Below are 24991 nucleotides of genomic sequence, written 5' to 3' on the forward strand. Positions count from 1 at the left end.
TTTGGAAGAACCTGATTGCGTGATGATATATAGACCTGGCATTTTGGACCCGACCCGTTAACCCGACCCGACCCAACCCGACCCGTTAATATTAGTATTTGGGTGGATGCTTAACGGGTCGGGTCGCTAACGAGTGAACCCATTAACAACCAATTAAATAATGGGTCACTTTGGGTCAACCCGTTAAACCCATTAGCACCCGTTAGTTGAGGATATTTTAGTAATGTCAATAAAGTCTTAACAACAAAAAATAAACTCGATGCAAAAAAAAAATAATAATAATAATAATTGTTAATGGGTGTTAACAGGTGAAACGTGTTGGATTAAACCCGACCCAAACCTGATAAACCCAACCTGTTTACAGGTCTAAAGATATGGATGAACTGGTTTGATGCAGAAACTTCCACGTCAGATTCCTAAGGGTAGCGGTAGGAGTGTGCTGATAACGTGTAGCCTATTTTATTTGACTAAGGGAAGGGGGCCGGCGACAAGGAGATGTTGTAGAGAGAGATGTGTTTATAGAATGTAGGGGAATGTGTGTGTTATTCCCTCCTACGTAGTACCTTTATTTATAGTAATAAGAGGGAGAAGAATTCCTTCATCCCCATGGAATATAAGTCCATATAGGAAAGAATAACTAAAATCAAATATAATCTATGATTTACACAATCACACTTAAACTAAGAAAGTTTACAACAAATATGAAATTGTTGTGGTCTTTTTTCATTAATAGGCTTTGTTGGGCTTGTATTGTAAAAAAGGTTGATGAAGCTTTCATGTCCTCCATTTCTAAGTTAACGAGAACTAGGTCCCAAACATCCCTAAAGAGAAGCAAGTCCTAGGATATGCTATGTTGGAGGGAATTTTGAGTTTTATAGCGTAAAATTATGACTTTTGAGTTTTAAGGGGCAAAATGAGATCAAAATCGAGTTCCAAGAGGCAAAGTGTAGCGAAGTTTGAGCTTTAGGGAATAAAGTGTCGACTATTGAGCTACAGAAAGCAAAGTGAGATTAAAAGCTTAGCTAAAAATAAGTTTTTTTAGCAAAAATTAAAATCTAAAATAGTTTTTTTTTTTTTTTTTTATTTTTACAAACCTCACAATTACTAGCAATAATGTCGTTTAAATTCGTATTTGACGAGAATCGAATCTAGGACCTTTCATTTATAAGTGAAGAAAAATATCATTACACCGTAATTACTAAGTGACAAAAATAAAATAGTTATTAAATGGCTGATAATTTTATGCTTTTATGTTGTAAACTTGTAGTGGTACAAAAGTTTGCACTCAACCATAAAATGCTCACTTCAGCTTGAGCAGACGAAACGAATACAGACAGAAAAGGAAAAGTTAGCCAGACAATCATACAATGCTCACATTAAAACAGATTATTTCAATTCTCATCCTTAGATTTTTATTTTTATATTTTTTTTATCTTATACACTCAGTAAAAGAAAACAAAGAATAATACTAATTACTTGGAACCATAAAAATGTAGACCGTCAATAATCTACTAGTCATAATTAAATATCAAACTCGTTATAAATATATTATTTTCATCGTTCATGCGAGTTACTTTTAAATTGAGATCTCATACAATCAAGTACATGATCACGTATACCATCACAACAACAACGATAGTCGGCAAGCGAGAAAATGTGAGTGAAAGGTTTGAATGTTTGATTGGTTTGAATGTTTGAATGTGTTTGTGTCCAGTCCACACTCCACAGCAAATCGAAGTGAGTGACGTGCCCCTTCTTCCATTTTGTTTACAGTTAAGTGACGTGCTCATTTCAGATCCCCAGCCTAGAAAATATGAAGAAAAAGAAATTAAAAAAAAAAAACACACCTTAAAGCAAGTGGTGAAAAAGTGTTGAATCTTTGCACGACGATGTGAATTTAAACTCTGCTGATGACTAATCTAACAAAATTTATCGTTTAACCAAAAAACAAAAAAACTTAAAACAACTTCCAAGTCCTCCAACCCTAGAGATTTTTTAATGTGACCGGCACACGATGTACACCGTGTCATTATACAAATGATGAGATATGTATGTTAAAAATTTAATAACTTAAAAAATAAAAAATTTCATTATTTATATAAAAATATACGATGTATCACTGGTGTTTCGTTAAAATAAAAAATTCCTCCTCCCACCCAACAACGATAAGCCACGTAGGGTGCTCTAAAACCACATCCACTCCTTAAAAAATTCCCATTTGGCTTCCCCCATTCATTGGAGCTATTTATGTAGCTCGCCCCATCCCTAAAATCCCCATTCTTTCCCTCACGAAATCCCTCCATTTTTCAAGGTACGCGCTTCTCCTCTTCTTCTTGTGCTGCTCGTCCATTAATCTCTACTTTCAGTTACATTGGAGTGCATATCTGTATTGCTTCTGTGTATTTCTTGGATTACTATCGATATTCTACATTAAACTATCCTAAGGGAGGGAAGGGTTTGAACCCCGGACGGAGTGGGTTGAGGAGGAAACTCTAACAACCAGGGCAATCCACCACTTGCGGTTTCGTGTATTTCTGTATCTATGGTTTCGTACTTGTACTTGGAAAACAAATAGAACTAGACATGGGTTTGATGTACTTTTCCTGAATGTGATTTTTTGATTCCGTGAATATCAATTGTATGCATGTTTCTTGAAGATGGCTGTGTTTTTTTTAATCATTATGTTTTTGTTTGCATTTTTTGTTGTGAATTTATTGAACCAGAAAATTAGCATCTTTGGTGACACTCCATCAATTCATGTCACCTGATTGCTTTTTAGTTTTTATTTTTTGGTTTTTGGCTTTTACCTTGGTCACATATGCTATATGCTATTGTTTTTGCTTTTGGTTGAATGGAATTTGAAAAAGTTAAAACTGAAAAAGAATTGCATGTGTTGGGTGAAAAAGACATCAAGGCTACAAGTTGCTTCACCGTTGCACTATGAGTGAACATCTTGATATTCATTCATGTTTTTCTGTTAAACGTTGAATTGCTGTTATTTCTACCGTAATGTTTATGATGGTATGAATTGAGATTTGATAAATTTAGGGCCTGTTCGGTGTCCTTCTTGATTCCATTTTTGTTTAAACTTATGAGTACTGAGTATTTTAGCTAGATTCATCGTTTTTGAAAACTATAAATTGTTTCCAAGTTAAATACCAAACAATCCCTTAGCTTCTGTTGAAAATTAATTCTTTGTTTTAGCTACTTTTCGGGACTGAGATGCAATCAAATATTAAGCTGACCTCATATTTTCTTTATACTTCCATCTTTTTTTTTTTTGTTCCTGCATAGGTTGTTGAACTACTCAATTTCGTTTCCTGTAACCTGTGATTGGGCATATAAACTTACAAGTGCCTCTTTTATCGTACTTACAGATGGCAGCATCATCAGCATGCCTTGTGGGGAATGGGTTATCTACCCACGGTACTAAGCCAAATTTGAGCAAGGACTTCTGTGGCAGGCATCTCTTGCACCCTTCAGCTCTTCCATCGTTGGGTAAAGTGACAAAAACAGTTCTCACAAAGGCGTCGCTGGACCAAAGGCAAAACGAGGGAAGAAGAGGCTTTCTCAAGTTGTTGCTTGGGAATGTGGGAATAGGAGCACCAGCTATACTTGGAGCGGGGAATGCTTTGGCCGCCGATGATCAAGGTGTCTCTTCTTCAAGGATGTCTTATTCCAGGTTCTTGGAGTATCTGGACAAGGGCAGGGTGACTAAAGTTGATTTGTTTGAGAATGGAACCATTGCTATTGTTGAGGCTGTTTCTCCTGAGTTAGGGAACCGATTGCAGCGGGTTCGTGTTCAACTTCCAGGGCTAAGCCAAGAGCTCCTCCAGAAGTTCAGGGAAAAGAACATCGACTTTGCAGCACATAATGCTCAAGAAGACTCGGGCTCTCTTTTATTTAACCTGATTGGAAATCTTGCTTTCCCACTAATTTTAATTGGGGGTTTGTTCCTACTCTCAAGGCGTTCATCCGGGGGCATGGGTGGTCCAGGTGGGCCTGGATTTCCTCTACAATTTGGTCAATCTAAAGCCAAGTTCCAAATGGAACCAAACACCGGAGTGACATTTGATGATGTTGCTGGGGTAGATGAAGCCAAGCAAGATTTCGTGGAGGTGGTCGAGTTCTTAAAGAAGCCTGAGAGGTTCACTGCTGTTGGGGCTCGAATTCCTAAAGGTGTTCTTCTTGTTGGCCCTCCGGGAACCGGAAAGACTCTGCTAGCAAAGGCAATTGCTGGTGAAGCTGGTGTTCCATTTTTCTCCATCTCAGGTTCTGAGTTTGTTGAAATGTTTGTTGGTGTTGGTGCTTCCCGAGTTCGTGATCTTTTTAAGAAGGCCAAGGAGAATGCACCTTGCATTGTATTTGTTGATGAAATTGACGCTGTTGGACGGCAAAGAGGAACTGGAATTGGTGGAGGGAACGATGAAAGGGAACAAACCCTTAATCAGCTTTTGACAGAAATGGATGGTTTTGAGGGCAACACTGGTATCATCGTGGTTGCAGCGACTAACAGGGCAGATATTCTTGACTCTGCCTTACTGAGGCCTGGCCGGTTTGACAGGCAGGTGTCTGTTGATGTCCCAGACATTCGAGGAAGAACAGAGATCTTAAAGGTTCATGCTAGCAATAAGAAGTTTGATGGAAGTGTTTCCCTTGATGTTGTAGCCATGAGGACACCCGGCTTCAGTGGGGCTGATCTCGCAAACCTCCTTAATGAAGCAGCTATATTGGCTGGTCGACGTGGGAAGTCAGCAATTTCATCTAAAGAGATTGATGATTCAATTGATAGAATAGTGGCTGGAATGGAAGGAACAGTAATGACAGATGGAAAGAGTAAAAGTCTGGTGGCATATCACGAAGTTGGGCATGCCATCTGTGGGTAAGTGATATTTTAGTCTTTTATTGGGTTGTTCTTATGATGCTCAAGTAACTCAAATTGCAGAATAAGAAACTTAAATGACCCAAAATAACGTTTTGTATTCTCCTCAATGCAGGACATTGACTCCAGGGCATGATGCTGTTCAAAAGGTGACATTAGTCCCTCGTGGTCAGGCTCGGGGTCTTACATGGTTTATTCCTGCAGATGATCCTACCTTGATCTCCAAGCAGCAACTGTTTGCAAGAATTGTTGGTGGGCTTGGTGGTAGAGCCGCAGAGGAAGTGATCTTTGGCGAGCCTGAGGTGACAACAGGTGCAGCTGGTGATTTGCAGCAGATCACTGGTTTGGCCAAACAGGTAATTGAACATATTTGTTATCTTCTCATAGAAATTGAAAATGTCGGATGACACTACTAGTTCTATCATACTGAGGAACTTAATTGGCATTGTTGCAGATGGTCACCACCTTCGGAATGTCTGATATTGGACCATGGTCATTGATGGACGCGTCCCAGAGCGGTGACGTCATTATGAGAATGATGGCAAGGAACTCAATGTCAGAAAAGCTTGCTGAAGACATTGATACAGCTATTAAGAGATTATCGGATGAAGCATATGAGATTGCGTTGACCCACATAAGAAACAACCGCGAAGCCATTGACAAGATCGTGGAGGTCCTTCTTGAAAAGGAAACAATGACCGGGGATGAATTCCGGGCACTCCTATCCGAATTCGCTGAAATCCCAGTTGAAAACCGGGTCCCTGCTGCAGTTCCGTCGCCTGTAGCTGTTTAGATAGTGTAACTCATACCGTCATCGACACTTAGCTAAACATCTATAGTTGGTAAAGGTGTATAAAAGCTGTAATTTTTTGTATTACTTGTAGTGTAACGTGATGACCAAATATACATGGGCATGAAATTCCTCCACTCTGCAGTCTTTTATTGGTCTTTTTGTGTTCTACATCGTTGGTTCCAGCCTGATATTTAAACTCCGTCTTCTACAGTGGTAGAGAGGAGTGTTGTCCTCGCACCATTGTATGGGTTCAAACTCCATCGACTCTCTAATCTAACACTTAATCTAACAAATTTATATTTTGACCAAAAAAAAAAGAACTCTAATTTTGGAATTTGTAAACTCAATTGAATACAAAGAGACATGGACTGCAGGACATTTTATACAGAAATTTAGAGCTTGTAGATGTACATGTACATCACAGTTAGATATATGCAATAATGGTTTGATGATATTGCTATTCTACGTGTTATAACGGTTGAGAAAAATAAAAAGAAATAATAGAAACAGAAACGGCTATTATGTTAATAAAATAGTCTCACAAACTTTTCTTTTGTGTATAAACACCTAATGAACTTTCTTTAATGATAAGTACAAGAGGCAGTGGCAGTATTGTAATTAAGTTGAAGTTTTGTTGCACCTTTCTTCACCTTTCTTCATAAATTTTCAGTTATGAAAAAACAGTTGCCGGTACTACCAAAGTTTGACATAATTATGATACTCACCACCACGCTCAAACTACTGTCACCACTTACTCATTATTGTCAATATTATTAATAAAAATTATATAGTGTATTTCATTAAAAACTTGTTGCCTTAAACCCCTTTAATTCAAGCTATCTTTGTATTAAACAGCTCACAAACTCGTTTGGAAGTATTTTTAAAATGACTGAAAGCTTTCACGGAAACTGAAGGTGGAGATACTGTAACGCGGAGTTCTATGATTTCTGCATATGGGTTTCATGGGCGAGGAGAGGAAGCCATTAAGCTGCTTGAGGAGATGGAGCAGGAAGAACTGGGGGCAAATGATGTTACTTTCTTGAGTTTGCTTTATGCGTGCGGTCATTGCGGAAAGGACTTGAGTTCTTGGATTCTATGGTCGAAAAGTATGGACTGCATCTTAAATTAGAACACTATACATGTGTGGTTGACCTGCTTGGCCGGTCTGGCTGTTTGGAGGAAGCCGAGGCAATGATACGATCATTGCCTGTTAAAGCAGACGCTATCATATGGAAAACTTTGTTATCTGCACATGTAAAACCCACAAGAACGTAGACATGGCAAGAAGGATTGCTGAATAAGTTATTAGGCAAGATCCACAGGACTCAGCGTCCTATGTGCTACTCTCGAACATCCATGCTTCAGCTCTAAGGTGGCATGATCTTTCTGAGGTGAGAAAAGCTATGAGATAGAGAAAGGTACAGAAGCCGGGTAAAAGCTGCCTGGAAATAGAAAACCGAGTTCACTAGTTCTGCGTTGGTGAGAAAAGCAATGGGAGATTGATTTGTATCTTAAAGAGCTAACATCAGAGTTGAAGTTGCATGGTTACGTGCCTGATACCGGCTCTGTTTTGCATGATATGAATAATGAGGAGAAAGAATATAACTTAGGCACACCATAGTGAGAAGTTGGCGATTGCTTTCTCCTTGATGAACATTCCTGATAATGTACCAAGAAGGGTGATGAAGAATTTGCGTGTTTGCATTGATTGTCATGTTGTTGTTAAGTACATATCTCTAATAAAAAACCGAGAGATCATTGTACGCGATGCTAGTAGATTCATCACTTTAAAGATGGGATGTGTTCATGTGGAGATTACTGGTAACGGGAGGTTATACGGGTAAGTGTTCTTCGTATTAACTACATTGCAAAGATGAAGAATCGGTACAGAAGAAGAGAAAGGAAACAATCAAGATTGTATTTATTGATTAGAGAAAATATATACAAATGAACTTAATAAAAGTAATAGTTATACAATCCCTTATATAGCAAGCGAGCTATTATAATAAACTCTCTCCTAAAAAAATTAATTTAATATTGTGTAAACCATTGGTTCACATATTAGATATTAAATTGATAAAAATAATTACTACTCTTGATTTTAGTCAAAAGGCCGAGAAAGATATGCTTCATCTCATGTTTGGCTTCTGTTTTTATATGCCACTTCACTAGCGTACTTCTGCCAGCAGCCAATGTGGGATACAAAACCTCTATGCGGTATGTCTTTGTTGTTATATTCAAATCAAAGGGACTTGTCAGCACAAGTTTGAGACAATTGGGAGTATATGTTAACCTGGAATATGTCACGTGTTGGTAAAATTAGTGATAGCTGTTATATTTACAATAATTTTGAAAATATATTTTAATTGAAATAAATATTTAAATAAATTACAATAGAAAATTCGAGTAAGAGACTTCAAAGATGACGGAGTCAAGAACTCGGTTCTTTATCCTTAAGCAATGTTCTAAAAATTCTCGCCTAACCCATCCAGATCTCCTTAGGCATCCGTTTAAGTTGCAACTCACTTAGGTAGAAAATAGATAACTTTCATTTTGCATTTTATTTTTTTCAATAAATTGTAAGAAACTTGTTGAATACTTAAATGAGCACACATTATATACTTGTTCCCCATGTTTTCATTGTGTTTCAATACTTCATAATATATGTGTCATTCTATTTTGTAGTTTATGATGAAATTATATATATATTAAGTATAAACAGAGACTTATTTACATGAAATATAATGGATTTAGTTAAATCCGCCTAGCTGCCTAGGCGTTAAGCCACAGCTCGCCACCTGACTAGCGCCTAGCGTCTTTTAGAACCTTGTCCTTAGGACAAAATTGCATGCTCACTGGTGCTTTAGGTACCGTTTGGTACGTGGGACGGGACGGAACGGAGTGGGACGAGGCGTTCCGTCCCACATTTGGTGTGCCTAAAACGGATGGAACGCGCTGTTCCACGGGACGAATTTTGGGTGAATTTTCGTTCCGCCTCACCCCCTGGAACGACTCGTTCCACATCTGTGGAACACAAAATTATAACCTCTCCGTCTCATTCTTCTTCCTCCTTGTTTCCATCCAAGAGCATCTTTGCTCCCACTCCGTTCCGTCCCGTCCCGTCTGCATACCAAATTATACCTTAAGGACTTGTATGGCGAATTGCCTCCTCATGACTCCATGGTCTCTCCGTCTCTCTCTGATTGAACTGTGTGTGTTTAAGTACTCTTTCTAATTTGTGTTGGTATCTGCATGGCTCTGGTGACAAGCAGTTGATTTCTCCCACGTCGTACAATACGAGTATTGCATGCTAGTTTATAAATATGACTTCTCTACTGATGTATAACTCGTATAGTTTGCTCTAATTTTGTTGTGGTATTAGAGTCATGTAATTGGCATGTTGTTACACAGTATGCATTGCCCATGTAAATAACCTGGCTCCTAATACCATGACAAAATCAGAGGCGGTATAATCAACACTAACTTTTTTGGTTTATTTATTTTCGATGAGCTAGGGATAATTACCTTACTATGATAGGTTTTGTAATTTGTGAAATTCACAAGGAATCTCCTTCATTTCATGTTGGTAGTAAACGTATGAATTGGAGTATCTTCAAGTTTCATCTACATATTATTGATATCAACAATTTAACATTGAAAGAACACTAAAATTCAAATTGACAGATTCAAATTTGGTGTCACCTCTCCCATATAATTGGGGACTCAGCACAAATATGCCTCCCATATATATACACTGTAATTTGTAGATCATATGATGCGGCGGTTAATATTTGAATTCCTTATTTAAATCATTAAAAATAAATCCAACCATCAACTGTCACATCATTATATATATGTCCCAAGCATTACCGTATGAATATATAGGTGAAGGAAAAATTTGTAAAAACAAGTTCGTTTGAGCAACATCTATGCATGCAATTAACAATTAAATGAGGAATCATGCTTGTGTGCACTCAAAAACAAAACTTTACACATGAAATTCAAGGCTTAGTAGTTGTGGTGAACCAAGATCAACTCAAATCTTAAAGAAAGGAGTTGAGAAACTTTTATACCTTTGAAGCACCTCTTTGCATAAGCAAAGGCTAATCACCCAAGAGAAAGGGCCTTCATTCCTTACTTCTTAGCTCCATGGATTTCTTGGAGGAGGATGGTTGAATGGATTCTCCAAGTTCCAAGAAAGGGAACCTCTAAGTTTCCACACCAAGGAGGGACTTGAAGAAGAGATGAGTGACCTTGGAGGATGATTGATACTAGTAAATCCCCTCCAAGGGGGCCGGCCTCCTAGAGAGAAAAAGACAGCTTTTGTTCTCTCCAATTTCCTCAAGAGAGAACCCTAATGAATTTTGGCTATAAAGTCCTTTATATAGTCACTTCACTTAAGTGACAAAAAGAACCAAAAACTTTCATTCATGATATGGCTAGCCTTCTAAGGGCTTTGGGCTATTTGGGCCCTTTTGAGTCTTTATTCATTAAGTTGTCATACAACTTAAGTTAATGGGCTTGACAGTTTTAAACCCAATGGGCCTTGAGGTCCACTAATTACTCAAAAACTAAAACGAACTTATTCGTTTGATTAATTAACATATTAATTAATCATGGCCATAAATAATTAAACCATGTAATTACCCCTACTCATCTCTGTTGTTTCTTCAATCTCTACCTTACACGGTGTACGATCCATAAGATTCCTTTTAGCGAGGCAGTGGTCGATTAGAACTCTTCAAATCGATTGTGAGTTGAAACTCTCCCTTTAGTGATTATACACCTTTAGGGCTTCCACAAATCATGAGTGACACCTAGCAATATGTCATGGCTACCCAAACTAATCAGAAGAGGTGGAGAACCTATTCAGTTTGGGATTACAATGCAATACGGTCTTTCTCTAATACAATACTCTTGACCACATTGTTTGGTTTGATAGTTTATTCATGTCTACTATCCAATGTGATTCTCTTACTTATATGATTACCTTGAACGTGATTTGGAATGACTTCCTAAATCTTATTCATACTCTGGCCAGAGATTCTTAATCATATCATAGAGAATTCTCCCTCAAACGGTTTGAAGGTTAGAGATCCCTTGTTGTGCATTCACTTGCCTCCATGGCTAAGTGGCTTAACCCCAACTATGTTGTGGACACCCTCTAACGGAGTGACTTTGACATAGTCAAAGATTAAGGACCTAACCATAAGACAACTATGATGCTTCAGGTCAAATGACTACTTTGCATTACCCCAACCATGAGTTCTCATGTGACATGAATATAAAAACTCCTTGTTGATCACGTTTAGTGGACTCATTCTCTATTGAGCACCTACATACTTGTCTTGGTGTCAATCACACCAATGACTTGAAACTAGTCACTCTCTCTAAGAGAAGACATAGCACGTATTGATCTTAACGGACTGTCAATGCCCAATTGGCAATCCTATGATCAGGAACGTTTAGGATATGTATACAAAAGAGAATGGTCTCATGAATCTAACTTCTTTAGGTCACATTCTCCCAATTACATGTTCCTTAGACTTATCGTTTAAACATATAACGTTTATATGAGACGGCTTTAAACAATAATCTTTGCCCTTTATATTAAACTAGATTAGTTTAATATATGAAACGTTTGTAAAGTATCATCATATGATTGGATTTAGGGCACATTTCCAACAATAGGTTTACTTGTTTCTATTTGTGTTGGTCTATTTATTGCTCTGGTGATAACTTATTGATTTGTCCCACATTGTGCCAAGCAAAATTTGGTTTGAAGAACCACCTGATTTTTTTTATTTGATGTATTGTTCATGGATTGTAATCACTAGCTGGTTGGGGTTGAAGCCTTGAAGGGAGGGAGCGTTCTATTCAGGGTTTAGTTCTTTCAATCTCAGCTATTTCTACCCACTTGTGGAAAGAGAGTAGAACTACAAAAGTAATTGCATGACCAAGCCTGATGTGTAGTTTGTTCGGCTTGTATATATCCATCATCTCGGTCCAGTTTGGCTCCCAGTATGTTTATTGTGTATTGCTTCTGGTTGTATTTCATAGTTAAATTCATACAAGATAGATTTGTTTAAAAGAAAAATTAAAGTTTTACCAAGTATTGTCTAATTTATATGAGGTTTCGTTGATACATGAAAGAATACAGAGAATTTACCATTCACCTTGGAAAAATAAATAAAAAATTTACCATTCACCATGGATTTGTATGATTATTAGTTTCAAAGCAAAAACTTAAATAATCTTAAACCAGATCAGTGTCATTAGCAAATATCAAGTTTTAAAACTAGATTTTGGTAGGTTGCGCCATGCCCATGCTGTAGTGCAATGCTTGGGCGACACTCAAGAGCCCTAATAGCAAGCTATTGTAATGCACTCTTCCTTAAAATAATTAATTTAATATCATGTAAACCATTGATTCACGTATCAAATATTAAACTATTAAACTGATAAAAACAGATACTACACTTGATCTTAGCCAAAAGGCCGAAAAGGTAAGGTATGCTTTTTCTTATGTTTGGCTTCTGTTTTTATATGCCCCTTCATTAAAATACCTCTCCCATACGGCCGATGTGGTATATGAAACTTGTATTTCTATGACATTTTCTTATATGTCATCGTGCCCATACATTTGTAATTGTATCCTCTGTGATACTAAGGAGTAAGGACGACCAAATTGGAGGGAGGAGGAAAGAACATATACTCTGTCTACACTCAAAAGACTTTATAGAACTACAAAGCATTCTCTCTAAAATGTTCGGCTTTGTTTCAACTTATGTAGCATGAATACTACATGTATTAATTTAGCCGTTAGATTTGATTTTCACAACTATTTAAATATTTTATTTTCAATCTCAGCCATTCATTTCCCGTATCACTCCATGCTACATACCTTTGAATAAAAATTGGAAAATTTCAACGCCAAAGTTTCTCCATATTTTAATTATTTTTTGGTTTTCCAAGCTGATTGGAAGAGATGTGAGCCCAAATTGGAGGAACTCTCCAATATCGTGCCCTAGAATTAGGGGTGCAAGTTGGATTGAAACTCAAGGTTCTAAAAGGTGCTAGGCCGGGGGGGGGGGAGGGGGTGGGGCCTAGTTTTTTTTTTCTTTTAGTTAACTTTATTATATAATATATTAAGTTTCTACTTATACTTAAAAAATATATAATTGTATTGGAAAACATAAATTTAAAAATAGAATGATATATAATGTCACATCCCGACCTGGGTCCACCACATCCTGGGCCCGTTCCACCACCGTAGCACGATATTGTCCGCTTTGGGCTTACCATTCCCTCACAGTTTTGTTTTTGGGAACTCACAAGCAACTTCCTAATGGGTCACCTATCCTGGGAGTGCTCTGGCCTCCTTCTCGCTTAACTTCGGAGTTCCTATGGAACCCGAAGCCAGTGAGCTCCTAGAAGGCCTCGTGCTAGGTAGGAATGAGAATATACATTTAAGGATCACTCCCCTCGGTGATGTGGGATGTTACAATCTACCCCCCTTAGGGGCCTGACGTCCTCGTCGGCACACTTCCGGCCAGGGATTGGCTCTGATACCAATTGTCACATCCCGGCCTGGGGCGAACCACTTCCCAGGCTCGCTCCACCACCGTAGCACGATATTGTCCGTTTTGGGCCCCGACCATGCCCTCACGGTTTTGTTTCTGGGAACTCACGAGCAACTTCCCAGTGGGTCACCCATCATAGGAGTGCTCTAGCACTCTTCTCACTTAACTTCGAAGTTCCGACGGAATCCGAAGCCAGTGAGCTCCCAAAAGGCCTCGTGCTAGGTAGGAATGAGAATATACATTTAAGGATCACTCCCCTCGGTGATGTGGGATGTTACATATAAACTATAAAGTACTAAAACATTAAAAAAAAGTATATATATATATATATATATAGTACTAAAACATATTAAAAATATGAGGAACAAATATATAATAAGTGTTATATAATATGTAAAATAAAAGTTATATATCAATATGTACGTACAATTTATTGAAAATATAAAATGTAAAATAGAAGTTATCTAATTTCTATATAAGTGAGAATCGCAACAAAATAAACAAAATGTAAGCTAGGCAGGAAATAAACAAAATGTAAGTCATTTTATTAAATAAACAAAATAAGCAAAAAAGGTCACAAAAACACCCAGTCTGCCTAGACCCATCTAGGCCGTTAGCCCACTTATGTCCACCTAGGTAGGCTAGGCAGGAAATTCAAATTGTAGTATGAAAATCTCGAGTTAAAACCGATTAAAAAAATATCAATAAATTCCGATAATCCGAATATTTCAAAATTGAAACTAAAGTTTAATTTTAACACTTTTTTATTTAGCACTAGAATACTTGTTTCCAATTCGATCCAACCAAAAAATCACCTCAACCTGGAATCGAGATAGGTACTAGTCACAGTGAAAGTTTATTTCTATAGCTTTGGAATCGTTCTTCTTGAAGAATTTAAGGGAAACTTTATTAGTATAGGAGGCTGATGATTGATGATGAACCTGCCCACTGCCCAGCAACGAGTTCATTTTTCCCAAATCACAAAATGGTAGTTTTGAATAGTGGTTTAAACACATATTTTCTTCATTTTACGGTTACCGGTGTTTGGTTAAGCTCTCAAATTAATTTGTGGTATCAGAACCATGTTATATGCATGTTGTTACATGGTAATGTCGCTCATGTGAATAACCTGACTCTAGGATACCATAAACAAATTTACGACTTGGTGAAACCAAAGTTTTTATTTCATGTACTTATATTGTTAAATTCATTACTTCTTACCACATCTCCTGAATGTTAATAGGGATCCATTTGTAGCTCGTCCCACGTTGAAAAAAGATCTCCACTTATGCCAACTAGTTGTGGGTTAGAGGCTCATATTCTGATGTGGTATTAGGGTTTTGTTATTTCAAACTGGGTTTTGTTACTTATAATAGGTCTATTGAATCAATCATGATCAGTCAAAAATTTAAAAATATTTAACAAAATTATCAATCATGATTAAGTCTATGGGACTCCATGGAATTCATGTTTAATTGGAGGACCAGATGCATCCATTTCATTCAAATCAAGAAATACAACGCAATCAAATCAATAGCAAATACCTGAATTTGAAGATAAAGCAGGGAAATATAGAAATCTTCAAGTCTTAAACAGATTGGAGCATAGCCCTGTTTTTGGCAACAAAACAACTATTTTCAGAAAATTACAAAAAGACATATAAAACAGGAAATGAAATTACTCAAAAGTTTAGAGAATCTGCAAATTGCTACCACTTTATAATTTCGCAGAAGGTACAATTCTGTTTCATTTCCCTGCAATAACAGCAAGTACAATTCTGTTTCAGTCCTATACACTAACCCAAACCCACTTCTTCAATTCCTTCTTATTTGTCTATCCTAAACAAATGGAACCTTATGACATTTAAACCTTAATTATCAATTACACCAAGTATTTTGGAAATACATAAACAACGAAATTCTACTAACGAACTAAACAAATTGCTTTTCAATACATCGCTACACAATCACAATTTACCTTCCAAACTGGACAAAATGCAATAAGCAAGAATTGCAATGTCCTAAGACTTCTTCGAGTCAAGCACACACCTAATTTAGAAATTTTCCAACAAAAATTGGACAAAATGCAATAAGCAATAATTGAATATCAGTACTTACCTTCCAAAAGCGCTTCACATACTTCATCAACGGTAACATTAAGCCCCCTCAACAAAATTCGAAATTCTGCACACCAAATATTATCAGGTACAATTAGCAATAATATAATAAAAAGGCATATAGAGATCCAGAATGTTGAAGTCACAATAAAAAATCAAATAATGCTTTAAAGAAATGCAACATATTCATGAAAAAAATGAGAATGATTTTCTTCTTTCATTAGAATCAAATTAAAGAGATTGAAGCCAAAATTTGAAACAAAAACCAAAAAATGAAATTAAAATCGAACAAAACCCTAACCCAATTTAAGCCCCTGTTTCATACCTTAAATTGGAATTTCGAAATTGAAAGACGAAGGCAAAACAACAAGGCGGTACGATTAGCTGGCGTTTGTTAAAAAAAAAAAAGATTTTGGAGAGATTCTTCATCGATGTAGCAGCCGGTGAATACTGATTAAGTGGGGCAGATGAGGTGAGGCAATGAGGTTTAAGCGTCTAAGGTTTTTTACATTGATTGTAAGCAGAGAGATGATACGGAATGAAGAGGTGAGCGAGAAAGCATGGGGTTTGGCAGATGAGGCATACGGCTAATTCTTGGAAGAAAGAATGAAAATTTGGACAGTTGGATTGAAGAATTTGGGAGAATTTAATTCTGCAAGGGAGAATGAGGCAGTGAGGGAGGATTTTGGGGAAATTGGAGAGTTAAGGCGAGGAGGCAGAGGGAAAACGCAGTGAAGATCCCACGCGTCACCAAATTGTTATTCCTTTGATAGTAAAGCAAAAAGGGCACAATTGAAATAACATAAAATAAATGGGGGTAAAATTGAAAATCCACTATGGCTATGGTACAGTGATTTCCCCACCGGTTTTAGTATATACTAGAAAGTTTTCCCCGCACGTTGCTGCAGGATTAAAAATTGTGTGAAAAATTATGTTTCAAAGGTACAAACACATCAACTTATATCATATCTAATTGAATTATTGCAACAACATATTGACAAACTTAATATGAAAATTCATAAATTATTTGACAATATGAAATCCATCAATCTCTAAAGATGAGAAATGAATGTAGAAAGCAGAAATCCTACCTCATATATATAAAAATAATTAACAAATTCTCACAAAAATGGTATAGAAAAGTAATTCAATTGCTTATTTCAAAAATGGGAACCATATAAAAAAAACGGTTTTAAGTTCTCAATTCTCACCATAACGAAAAGTTAGATAACATTTTAACATTAACTTGGGTTGATTTCGGACACCAGCATCAATAAAACTAGTGGCTTTAACTTGTGCAAGCAAACGACCTAATTAGACACACGCCAACCAACTTCGAATTTAACCAAATTAAAACAAAAAACAAAAAACAAATACAATTAAACTAACCTCTTCTTCCTATATGAAGTAGTTGTTCCCTGTTTTGCCTTTGTCACACACTACACACAAAATGCACTCTCAAAATGCTCAACAACATTATAAAAACTATACGTATACAGTATTATATATGTATTATGTATATGTGTTTAGACATAAGGCATAAAGATTTACTAAAATAATCAAGCTTAAATTTAACAAAAGAAGTAATTACGAATTGGAATCAAAAGATATAATAATTGCTAAAAAAAATTGACGTAATTTTACAAATACTATCATAAATTGTTAAAAAATTAACACCATTGAAAAACAATCATTATTCAAATATATAATTTTATTAAAAACACATCACTGAAAACCCCAAAGAAAGGGGTACATATTCCTAACCTGCTAAACAATTTCTATAGTCATACTGAACCAAGGAAAATATATGATCTGTAACATTTAAGAGCAAGGCTAAAAGGGTTAATAAATGATACCTTTTTCTTAAGAGCTCGTATTCTTTTATCTATATCTTGAGCTGGACCCGCTGATCCACAACAAAAAAGGGCTTAAATACACCAATGAAAAAACTTTTAACAGCAAGACTAGGACTAAAATTACTGTATTTTAACCTCTCACATACAACACGAAAATGAGAGAGAGAGAGAGAGAGAGAGAGTGAGAGGTTACAATGAGCTTCTATTATGAATTTTTGAATGATTACCTAGCTAATTAGATATTGAAAATATATTAGTGATTAGTACGGGAAAAACTTTTCCCATGAGTGAATATAAATTTCTTATGAGTCTTAATTATTAGTTAACCCCAAACTAAGTGAGCTAACGTGCAAATAGAAAGACACCTCACTGGCATTAACTTATTTTTGTTTATTGATGAATATAAACTAAATTTTCTAGTGAAAATGTTTGAATGAGAAAATGACCAAAATAAAATAATTACGTAACAATACATAAACCCCGATCAACATTTAAAAAAAAGTGTGAGAGAGAAAGAGTACAAGCTTAATAGTTTGCATGAAATCTTGTAACTTCTTATAGTACCTCCGTAATTGTATCACCCGCAAAACTACTGAAATAAAACTAATAAATGTGAAAATAAAATCTAAACTTGAATAATTGGATAGATAATTAGATATATATACAATCTGATATTCTTGCTCAAGAGTGTAGAAGATATAAGACTACTATAAAACGAAAACAATTGTGATCTACAAACATAAAGGTGCACAATTGTATCCATCAAAAGGTGCAATCAAAGCATATAACCTCATCAAGCTCGATTTTACTTATCAATATGTAAATTGGGTCAAAATCAAAATCCAAAACTCATTAATAAAATCCAATCTTTTACTTCAACGCAATCATAAATTAAGATTAAAACATTATTACCTACTAAGAAATCCCAATAATCAAATGCATCTTGTCACTTGGAAGAGTCAATTGGAGCCAATTCGGGTCACGTTCTCCTTGTTGTTCAATCACACAAACCAAAATTCCAAGTTGAAAGCATTTATAAAAGACAAATAAAAAATATTACAAATTAAAGAGAAAAAAAATGGTAAGAATAAAAAAAGAGGAGCGTGTGTACAGAGGAGATGACCAATAAGCATCGGCAATCTTCGCTAGATTTCAATACTATGATATCAAAGACAGTAATTCCATAAGTGTTTTAATCCTAAGATTTTAACTGATTTCAAGTAGTATACATCCAAGAGCTTATTGGATTTTGAGTTGTATACTAAGCTCCATTAAGTCCTCTTATCATCTAAGGATGCAAGTTCATTGGTGAAACCACATGGATCATTTCCACAAACAAATGCTAAAGGAAATAGCCATGTAATCAATTAGTATATAAATGTTGTTTAAGTCTATTCTAATATATAAATGTGAAGAAAGATAGATAGATAGATAAAAGCATGTTATGAAGATTGAAAGAGTAGAGAGGAACTGAAATACTTAACAAGAATAGTAGTATTGCAGTCTGTAAAGGGTGCTCAGCAAGAGTAGTAGTATTGCAGTCTGTAGAGGGTGCCCAATTCTTGGCCTACCTTGTCCCACATTAGAAACAATGAGATCATTGTCGACAGAAAATACAATCAGAAAGTTGGACACAAACCAAACTTGAGCAGCTGTGACCAAATAATGATAATTGCATGAAAAAGAAAAAAAAAGAAAAAGAAAACACCAAATAACACTTCACATACAATTTGAATTGAAAACTAGATTCAAAATTCCCCTCCTTATCTTAAGACATAAAATGAGATAAAATACTATTACAAACAACACTTCACACACAGAGTGCACAACGAAAAATGAGATCATAAATAATTATGATAAGGAAAATTCAAATGAGGGGAATTATAAATTGCAGAATATTTTACAAAGTGCACGACCTATTTGAAATCTCCATCACTCATCTGAATGAAAATAATGAAATTGTAACCAAGCATGTACTAAAAGAAGAAGGAAGCAAATGAAAGAACTATACTACTCTTTCGGAAGTTAAGAAAAGAAGGCTGAAATCAAGAGAGGGTATTGCCTACACATCAAAATAACAATTGTGCACATTAAACACACTTCTTATTTTCACCAATATTCCGCTTTAAAAAGGTAAAACTAAAAGAAAGGTTTCAAAGAAGCAAGTTTTAATACATAAGTTAACCAAGATGCGGGTAACAATTTGGGTGCTCATACTGTCAGATCGAACTGCACACAAAGCGAAAAAACAAAGAAAGTTAGACATAATATAACACATGAAATCATTGAAAACAATAAACCTTTGTAGTATATTATGAATTCTAAAACATAAACCAACCAAAAGATTTAGTTGCAGTAAGTTATGGATTTTAAAACAACAACAAAATCAAGAAAACTTAGTTTTGCAGCAAGTCGTAAACACCATGCTAGATAGCAAACGGAAGCCAATTGTTTAGCAATGAACAATAGAGAATACGCCAAGAATCCAAGCCCAGGAAACTTCAAATCCAAGTAGTACTCTCTAAAAAGCTTATCATAATTAATTAATTAGTTGGAATATTTTAGAGTTGTGATTTGCTACATGGGAAAGGGATGAGTTTAAGAAGAGTTGATTAGATTTGGAATCACAAACACCTCAAAGAGATTTTATGATAGTTCTCTTAAAACCAAAAGAAAATTTTAGGGTTTCTTATTTCTTACCCAAATCCCCCATGTGAATCAAATATCTGTAGCCGAGCTTGAAATATGTGTCACATCACATCCACGAACACGATTTTTGGAAGATTGGAAATGCCCAAAGAGGCAGGCCCTGTATTTTTGGCACTTTGAAACACAATCCACCTTTTCTTATTGGCCCTTCGCAAACTTCTCCGAGTACAACCTGCAGACATAAACAATACCCATTATACCTTTTTTCAGATGAATTTTAGAGATAGAGGAGAGAGATTAGGGTTTAAGGACAATAATGAAAACTAATTTTATGCTGAGAGGATTTGGTGAAGCAATGTGATAGCCAGAAGGAGTTCGAGAGCGACGGAAGGAAAAATGTAAAAGTTGTAATGGAAGCAGAGCTTTGGAGATCTGATTTTTTGGATGACAGAAAGCAGAATGACGTAGAAGAGTTAAGAAGAGGAAGAAAAAGATCGAACAGAAGATGGAGCAATGACGGACGAGTGGAATCGAAAGGGAAAAACCACCCTTTCACTGTACAAAAGCCGAGAGAAACCATTCTGAGACAAATATTTGGAGGGCATTTTCGTCTGCGCACTGTCCATGAACAGTGCACGCAGGTTTGGGTTTTAGTATAGGAATAATATAATTTTAATATTTTAAAAAATAAGTTTAAGGATGGTATCATTTAAAAAGATGATATTCTAGGTGTCAAATTGCAATAGGCGAGGAACTCTAGCTGTCTTGTTTGCAGGGCTCCTCGAAAAATGTCTCGTTATTCACTTATAAGACTTAAATGTTATAGTCATCCAATATGTGTTGTCCATGTGCGTAACTGAGCTCTCATACTAACCATAACATAATTAAAACGATGGGCGAGGCCGCATTTTTTAATTATTTTTAGCTTCAATTAGCAATATTTTTAAATTGATTCTCTAAACTTTCAAAGCTTAATTTGAGAGTTTGAGGAAGATGATTGACCATTATGCTCCCATTTTCTTTCAACTTTATCATCAACAGTCCGTCTGAGGAGAAACTTATGTACAAAGAAAGGGGGAAGCATGCAAAATATAGGAAAATCTACCAACTTCATACACTATCCCATGATATCCTAAACATGGTAAGATGCCCTCCTGCCTAATCTATATGCCTGTGTCTCAAAAAGTATTAACTTTCTTATTGAAACAAACGAAACGAAACGAATTTGATTGAAACTTTCACGGAGAGCTTTCGTATCCTTCTTCAGTGGGTGGCAAAGACTCAAACGCTTCAGAAAGAGATTCAAGCATGTTTGTCACTTCCGCTGTATCGTCCAAATAATATGTAGCCTTGCTAGGCTTTTGCCCAACCGTGCAAGCAAAAACCGAAGGATTTGGAGAGAGAACTTTCTTCTGCATCGAGTTACCAAATATCTCAAACATGTCCTCATCGGATCTGTCATCGCCAATACAGAGCACAAAGTCTGCGTGTTTTCCATTTTCCGCCATTGATGAGAAAATCTTCTCTGCTACATGTCCTTTACTAACTCCCTAGAATCATACAAGAACGAAACAAACAAAATATATGTTGGATTGAAACGAAAGCAAAAGCAAGGGAAAAGCGGAAGTAGAGATTGATGAATCTATATACACGTATACCTGAGGCTTTACTTCTACAATGAACTGACCGTTCTTGACAGCAACAGGTTCATTTGCTAAGACACTCTCTAGATGATCCAACATCTCCTTTGCCTGGGAGGACCCGAAACCAGGGTCTGCGTCACGATATTGCCAAACCAAAGCACTTTCCTTTCTTTCAATAGAAGAACCATCAGTAGCCTCCGTATACAATTGCATCACGGGTTCAACAGTCTTCATCCAGCCAAACTCAAAACCCTGAAGACAGGTTTCCCATTCCTGATTTTGTGACCATCTGAGAAGTAGCATATTGATCGTTGTGAAAGCTCCATTAACGTTCAAGTTTTTTTTTTAAGCACAGTGTATTTATCTTTCAGTTTCCCCATCATTAGCAAAAACACAAGCTATAAGTTAACTGACATTTGAGATAGTTTTGACGAGAGAGAGAGAGAGAGAGAGAGAGAGAGAGAGAGAGGCACACCTTAAGAAGTAACCATGCTCAGCCGCAATTCCCATCCTCTGACAGGGAGAAAACCACTTGCTTAAGCACTCCCTCCCTCGGCCAGTGACAATGAAAACTGTGTTTTTCGGGTCCACACAAAGTGTGTTCATAATTGAGATTACCTTCTGACTAGGGGACTTGTCAATTGAGTTCTGGGGCATCACAGTACCATCGTAGTCCAACAGAATGGCCCTATTTTGTGCCCCTCTGTAAGCCGAAACAATAGCATCAATTGAAAGTTTTCTGAAATTAGGATCAAGTGCCACAACTCTGAATCCAAAGCCAAAACCAATTCCCCAACATCTTCTCTTAAAATGGTCTGCACAAGCTCTCTGCATGTCTTGCAAGAAACTGCGCGACCAATAAGCCACATCGTGTGTACTAACATACCGATAATGCTTCTCATGTCGCAGTTCTTTCTCTGAATCAAGCACTGAAATCGCCACATTCAGTGCCTCCCCAGTTGTTTCAACATTCCATGGATTGACACGGATTGCCCCACTGAGTGATGGAGAACATCCAATAAATTCTGACACCACTAACATGCTCTTCTTTGGACCACCGAAATTTGAACATGAATTAGAACCAGATATTCCTTGTCTGCAAACTACATATTCATATGGAGTAAGGTTCATCCCATCTCTAACGGCTGTCACAACGACACACTCAGCAATGTTGTAATAGCAAATCTTCTCGTTAATGGAAACTGGCCTGTCAATAATGATTATTGGCTCATAGCCTGGTTGACCAAATTCTGCATTGATCCGCCTGCAGCTTTCTTGTATTTCTGCTCGTATTTCCTCCAAATCTATCCCTTTACCTCTCACAGGGTTTAGAATCTGGACCAGCACTGCCTTTCCCTGCCAATTTGGATGTTGCTTCAGCATCTGTTCCATTGCTAGAATTTTCAAATTAATTCCTTTAAAAATGTCCATATCATCTATACCAAGCAACATTGTTTTCCCTTCAAACTGTTGTGTAAGTTCCCTCACTCTACTCTCGTCATCTGCCACCTTCATCACCGATTCTATCCAACCCATATGAACCCCAACTGGCATAATCTTGATCCTGATGTTCCTTCCATAATATTCCAATCCTAAGTAACCCCTCTTTGACTGATATACCAAGCCCAACATCCGACTGCAACAAGTCAGAAAATGACGAGCATAATCAAAGGTGTGGAACCCAATAATATCTGCATTGAGTAAAGCCTTAAGTATTTCTTCTCTTACAGGAAGAGTTCTATATATCTCAGACGAGGGAAATGGACTGTGAAGGAAAAAGCCCATCCTAACTCGATTAAAACGCCTTCTCAGGAAAGTTGGCAGCACCATCAAATGGTAATCATGAATCCAGATATAATCTTCATCCGGGTTTATAAGCTCAACCACTCTTTGAAAAAACAACTTATTAGCTGATATGTAAGCTTCCCACAAAGACCGATCAAATCGGCCTCCTTGATCAGCTGAAAACGGCAACATGTAATGAAAAAGTGGCCATAAATGCCTCTTGCAGAAACCATCATAGAATTTTGACAGAATGTCAGGGGGTAGAAAAGTCGGAACACATTTGAATCTCTCCAGTAAGACCTGTGACACATCATCCTGCTCTTTAGGATCAACGGAAACCTTCAACGAGCCAACATAAAGAACCTCCATGTCTTCTGGCAGTCCATCCTTGAGCTGCAAAAGCAAAGAATCCTCATTCCAACTGAAAGTCCAACCTTTATTATCCTCCCTTCTCTTTGCTTTCACAGGAAGTTGGTTAGCTACAATGATCACCCGATCGGAAGCAATTGAGGAAGGTTGATCAGACGACACACTACGAGCTTGATCATCGTCAAGATCGGACAAATTTCCAGGAGCTGTGTTCACCCTTGGGAACCGTCTTCTTTTCCCCTCCATGGTAGGGAAATTCCCTGATGCCAAATCCAAAAGATTTATGTATGACTGCGACATTATTTCCAACTCTGTTTATAAATGGATAATCTCACGAGACTCTTTTCTCAGACAATCTGCATTTCACATCAGTAAAACATAAATTCCAATAAAAAGTACAATAAAAGAAAAGAAATAAACAAAGTTACAAACCAATCAATGCAGTGAAAATCAAACACACAACTAAATTAACAGCGGAAAGAAGACCGATTCACATTCCAAAAATAAGAGAATCTGCTGACAAATCAAGAATGTTTCCTCTACATTTATTCTAATCTCGACGATGCAAAAAATCCCCAAGATTCTTTTTCCCTCTCAATGGGTTACGTTACACCACAGAATCTTCTCAAGCACCCAACTTTTCTCCCAAAAGAACACAAAACCTAAACACTGAGATACCACATTCAGAATTCATATCCACATTTTACAAAAATCGAATGAAATGCAAAAACAGAGAGGACCCCAACAAGATTAATGAGGCAAAATTGCAGTAAACCACAAAGAACATGAAATCTAAAGGCTACCCAGATCCCAAAAGGGTCCATAAACGATAACCCAATTCTTCACAAACCCTAATCATTAAAAAATAAAAATAAAATGAGATCAGGAGAAGAAGATTGAAAAACTGACCTCTGTCTCTCTATGTAGTATTAAAACCAAAACGATACGTGTGTAGAGGGTTTGAATGTATATATGAACAAGGGGTTTGATTTGCTTTGAATTTACATAATCTCATAGTGTTCGATTGACATCTACAATTTTCATTCCTGAATTGTATTGGGATAATTAGGGCTAATGAATATTATTAAGAGAATTGTATATATCTCAGAAATTAATAAGGCAAAAAATTAATGAAAATATTAACTTGCCCTTCATGTAAACGTGGAACAAATCCACGAGGAATTATACGAGCACCCGCTAGCCCAACACGACAGCCAATGAGAGTGTGGGATTTCACGCGGCGAGCCAATAACACGCGATGAAGGTGACGGAGTGGTGTGCGTGCGGAGTGATTTTATCAGAGCTGTGTTAGAAA

The 24991-nt window shown here is 36.7% G+C and overlaps 2 protein-coding genes, 1 non-coding gene and 2 pseudogenes across 4 annotated transcripts; 2 read left to right on the forward strand and 3 right to left on the reverse strand.

The window, feature by feature from the left end:
• The first annotated feature begins 2166 nt into the window (after positions 1 to 2166).
• Positions 2167 to 5809, forward strand: LOC126582231 (ATP-dependent zinc metalloprotease FTSH 2, chloroplastic). Its single transcript, XM_050246289.1, has 4 exons — positions 2167 to 2311; positions 3378 to 4882; positions 4998 to 5238; positions 5337 to 5809. Exons 2-4 carry the CDS (start codon positions 3378 to 3380, stop codon positions 5673 to 5675), a joined length of 2085 nt encoding a protein of 694 aa, XP_050102246.1. The 5' UTR covers positions 2167 to 2311; the 3' UTR covers positions 5676 to 5809.
• A 450-nt stretch (positions 5810 to 6259) lies between these two features.
• On the forward strand, positions 6260 to 7500 carry LOC126633927 (pentatricopeptide repeat-containing protein At2g41080-like; annotated as a pseudogene).
• Positions 7501 to 7572: 72 nt separating this feature from the next.
• Positions 7573 to 24978, reverse strand: LOC126582750 (probable alpha,alpha-trehalose-phosphate synthase [UDP-forming] 7). Of its 2 annotated transcripts, XM_050246931.1 has the most exons (13): positions 24586 to 24794; positions 21998 to 24032; positions 21538 to 21811; positions 20428 to 21429; positions 19931 to 20111; positions 19242 to 19459; positions 18143 to 18797; positions 17231 to 17280; positions 16764 to 16813; positions 15376 to 15441; positions 14971 to 15012; positions 14803 to 14868; positions 7573 to 7968 (listed from the first exon to the last, which is right to left on the reverse strand). In XM_050246931.1, the coding sequence occupies exons 2-4, from the start codon at positions 23974 to 23976 to the stop codon at positions 21118 to 21120; spliced, it is 2565 nt and encodes an 854-aa protein (XP_050102888.1). In that variant the 5' UTR covers positions 23977 to 24032; positions 24586 to 24794; the 3' UTR covers positions 7573 to 7968; positions 14803 to 14868; positions 14971 to 15012; positions 15376 to 15441; positions 16764 to 16813; positions 17231 to 17280; positions 18143 to 18797; positions 19242 to 19459; positions 19931 to 20111; positions 20428 to 21117. The 2 variants fall into 2 exon arrangements, with proteins under 2 accessions (XP_050102888.1, XP_050102889.1); XM_050246932.1 differs by lacking the exons at positions 7573 to 7968; positions 14803 to 14868; positions 14971 to 15012; ... (3 more) ...; positions 18143 to 18797; positions 24586 to 24794 and adding an exon at positions 24825 to 24978 and having other exon boundaries at positions 19306 to 19459.
• LOC126584009 (U2 spliceosomal RNA) lies at positions 7683 to 7801 on the reverse strand (annotated as a pseudogene).
• LOC126584008 (U2 spliceosomal RNA) lies at positions 11984 to 12185 on the reverse strand. Its single transcript, XR_007609932.1, has one exon. It is a non-coding gene; the product is annotated as a U2 spliceosomal RNA (small nuclear RNA).
• Positions 24979 to 24991: the final 13 nt, after the last annotated feature.

Source organism: Malus sylvestris, chromosome 9 (assembly GCF_916048215.2).
Source record: "Malus sylvestris chromosome 9, drMalSylv7.2, whole genome shotgun sequence".
Lineage (NCBI taxonomy): Eukaryota > Viridiplantae > Streptophyta > Magnoliopsida > Rosales > Rosaceae > Malus > Malus sylvestris.

Excerpts from the sequence above, each read along its gene's own strand:
- LOC126582750 (XM_050246931.1), bottom strand. The coding sequence starts at position 23,976 with ATGTCGCAGTCATACATAAATCTTTTGGATTTGGCATCAGGGAATTTC. Across the intron at positions 21,812-21,997 it reads GAGCATGGTTACTTCTTAAG|ATGGTCACAAAATCAGGAAT; the intron begins GTGTGCCTCTCT and ends GCTACTTCTCAG. Across the intron at positions 21,430-21,537 it reads TTGTAGAAGTAAAGCCTCAG|GGAGTTAGTAAAGGACATGT; the intron begins GTATACGTGTAT and ends GTATGATTCTAG.
- LOC126582231 (XM_050246289.1), top strand. The coding sequence starts at position 3,378 with ATGGCAGCATCATCAGCATGCCTTGTGGGGAATGGGTTATCTACCCAC. Across the intron at positions 4,883-4,997 it reads GTTGGGCATGCCATCTGTGG|GACATTGACTCCAGGGCATG; the intron begins GTAAGTGATATT and ends TCCTCAATGCAG. Across the intron at positions 5,239-5,336 it reads TCACTGGTTTGGCCAAACAG|ATGGTCACCACCTTCGGAAT; the intron begins GTAATTGAACAT and ends GCATTGTTGCAG.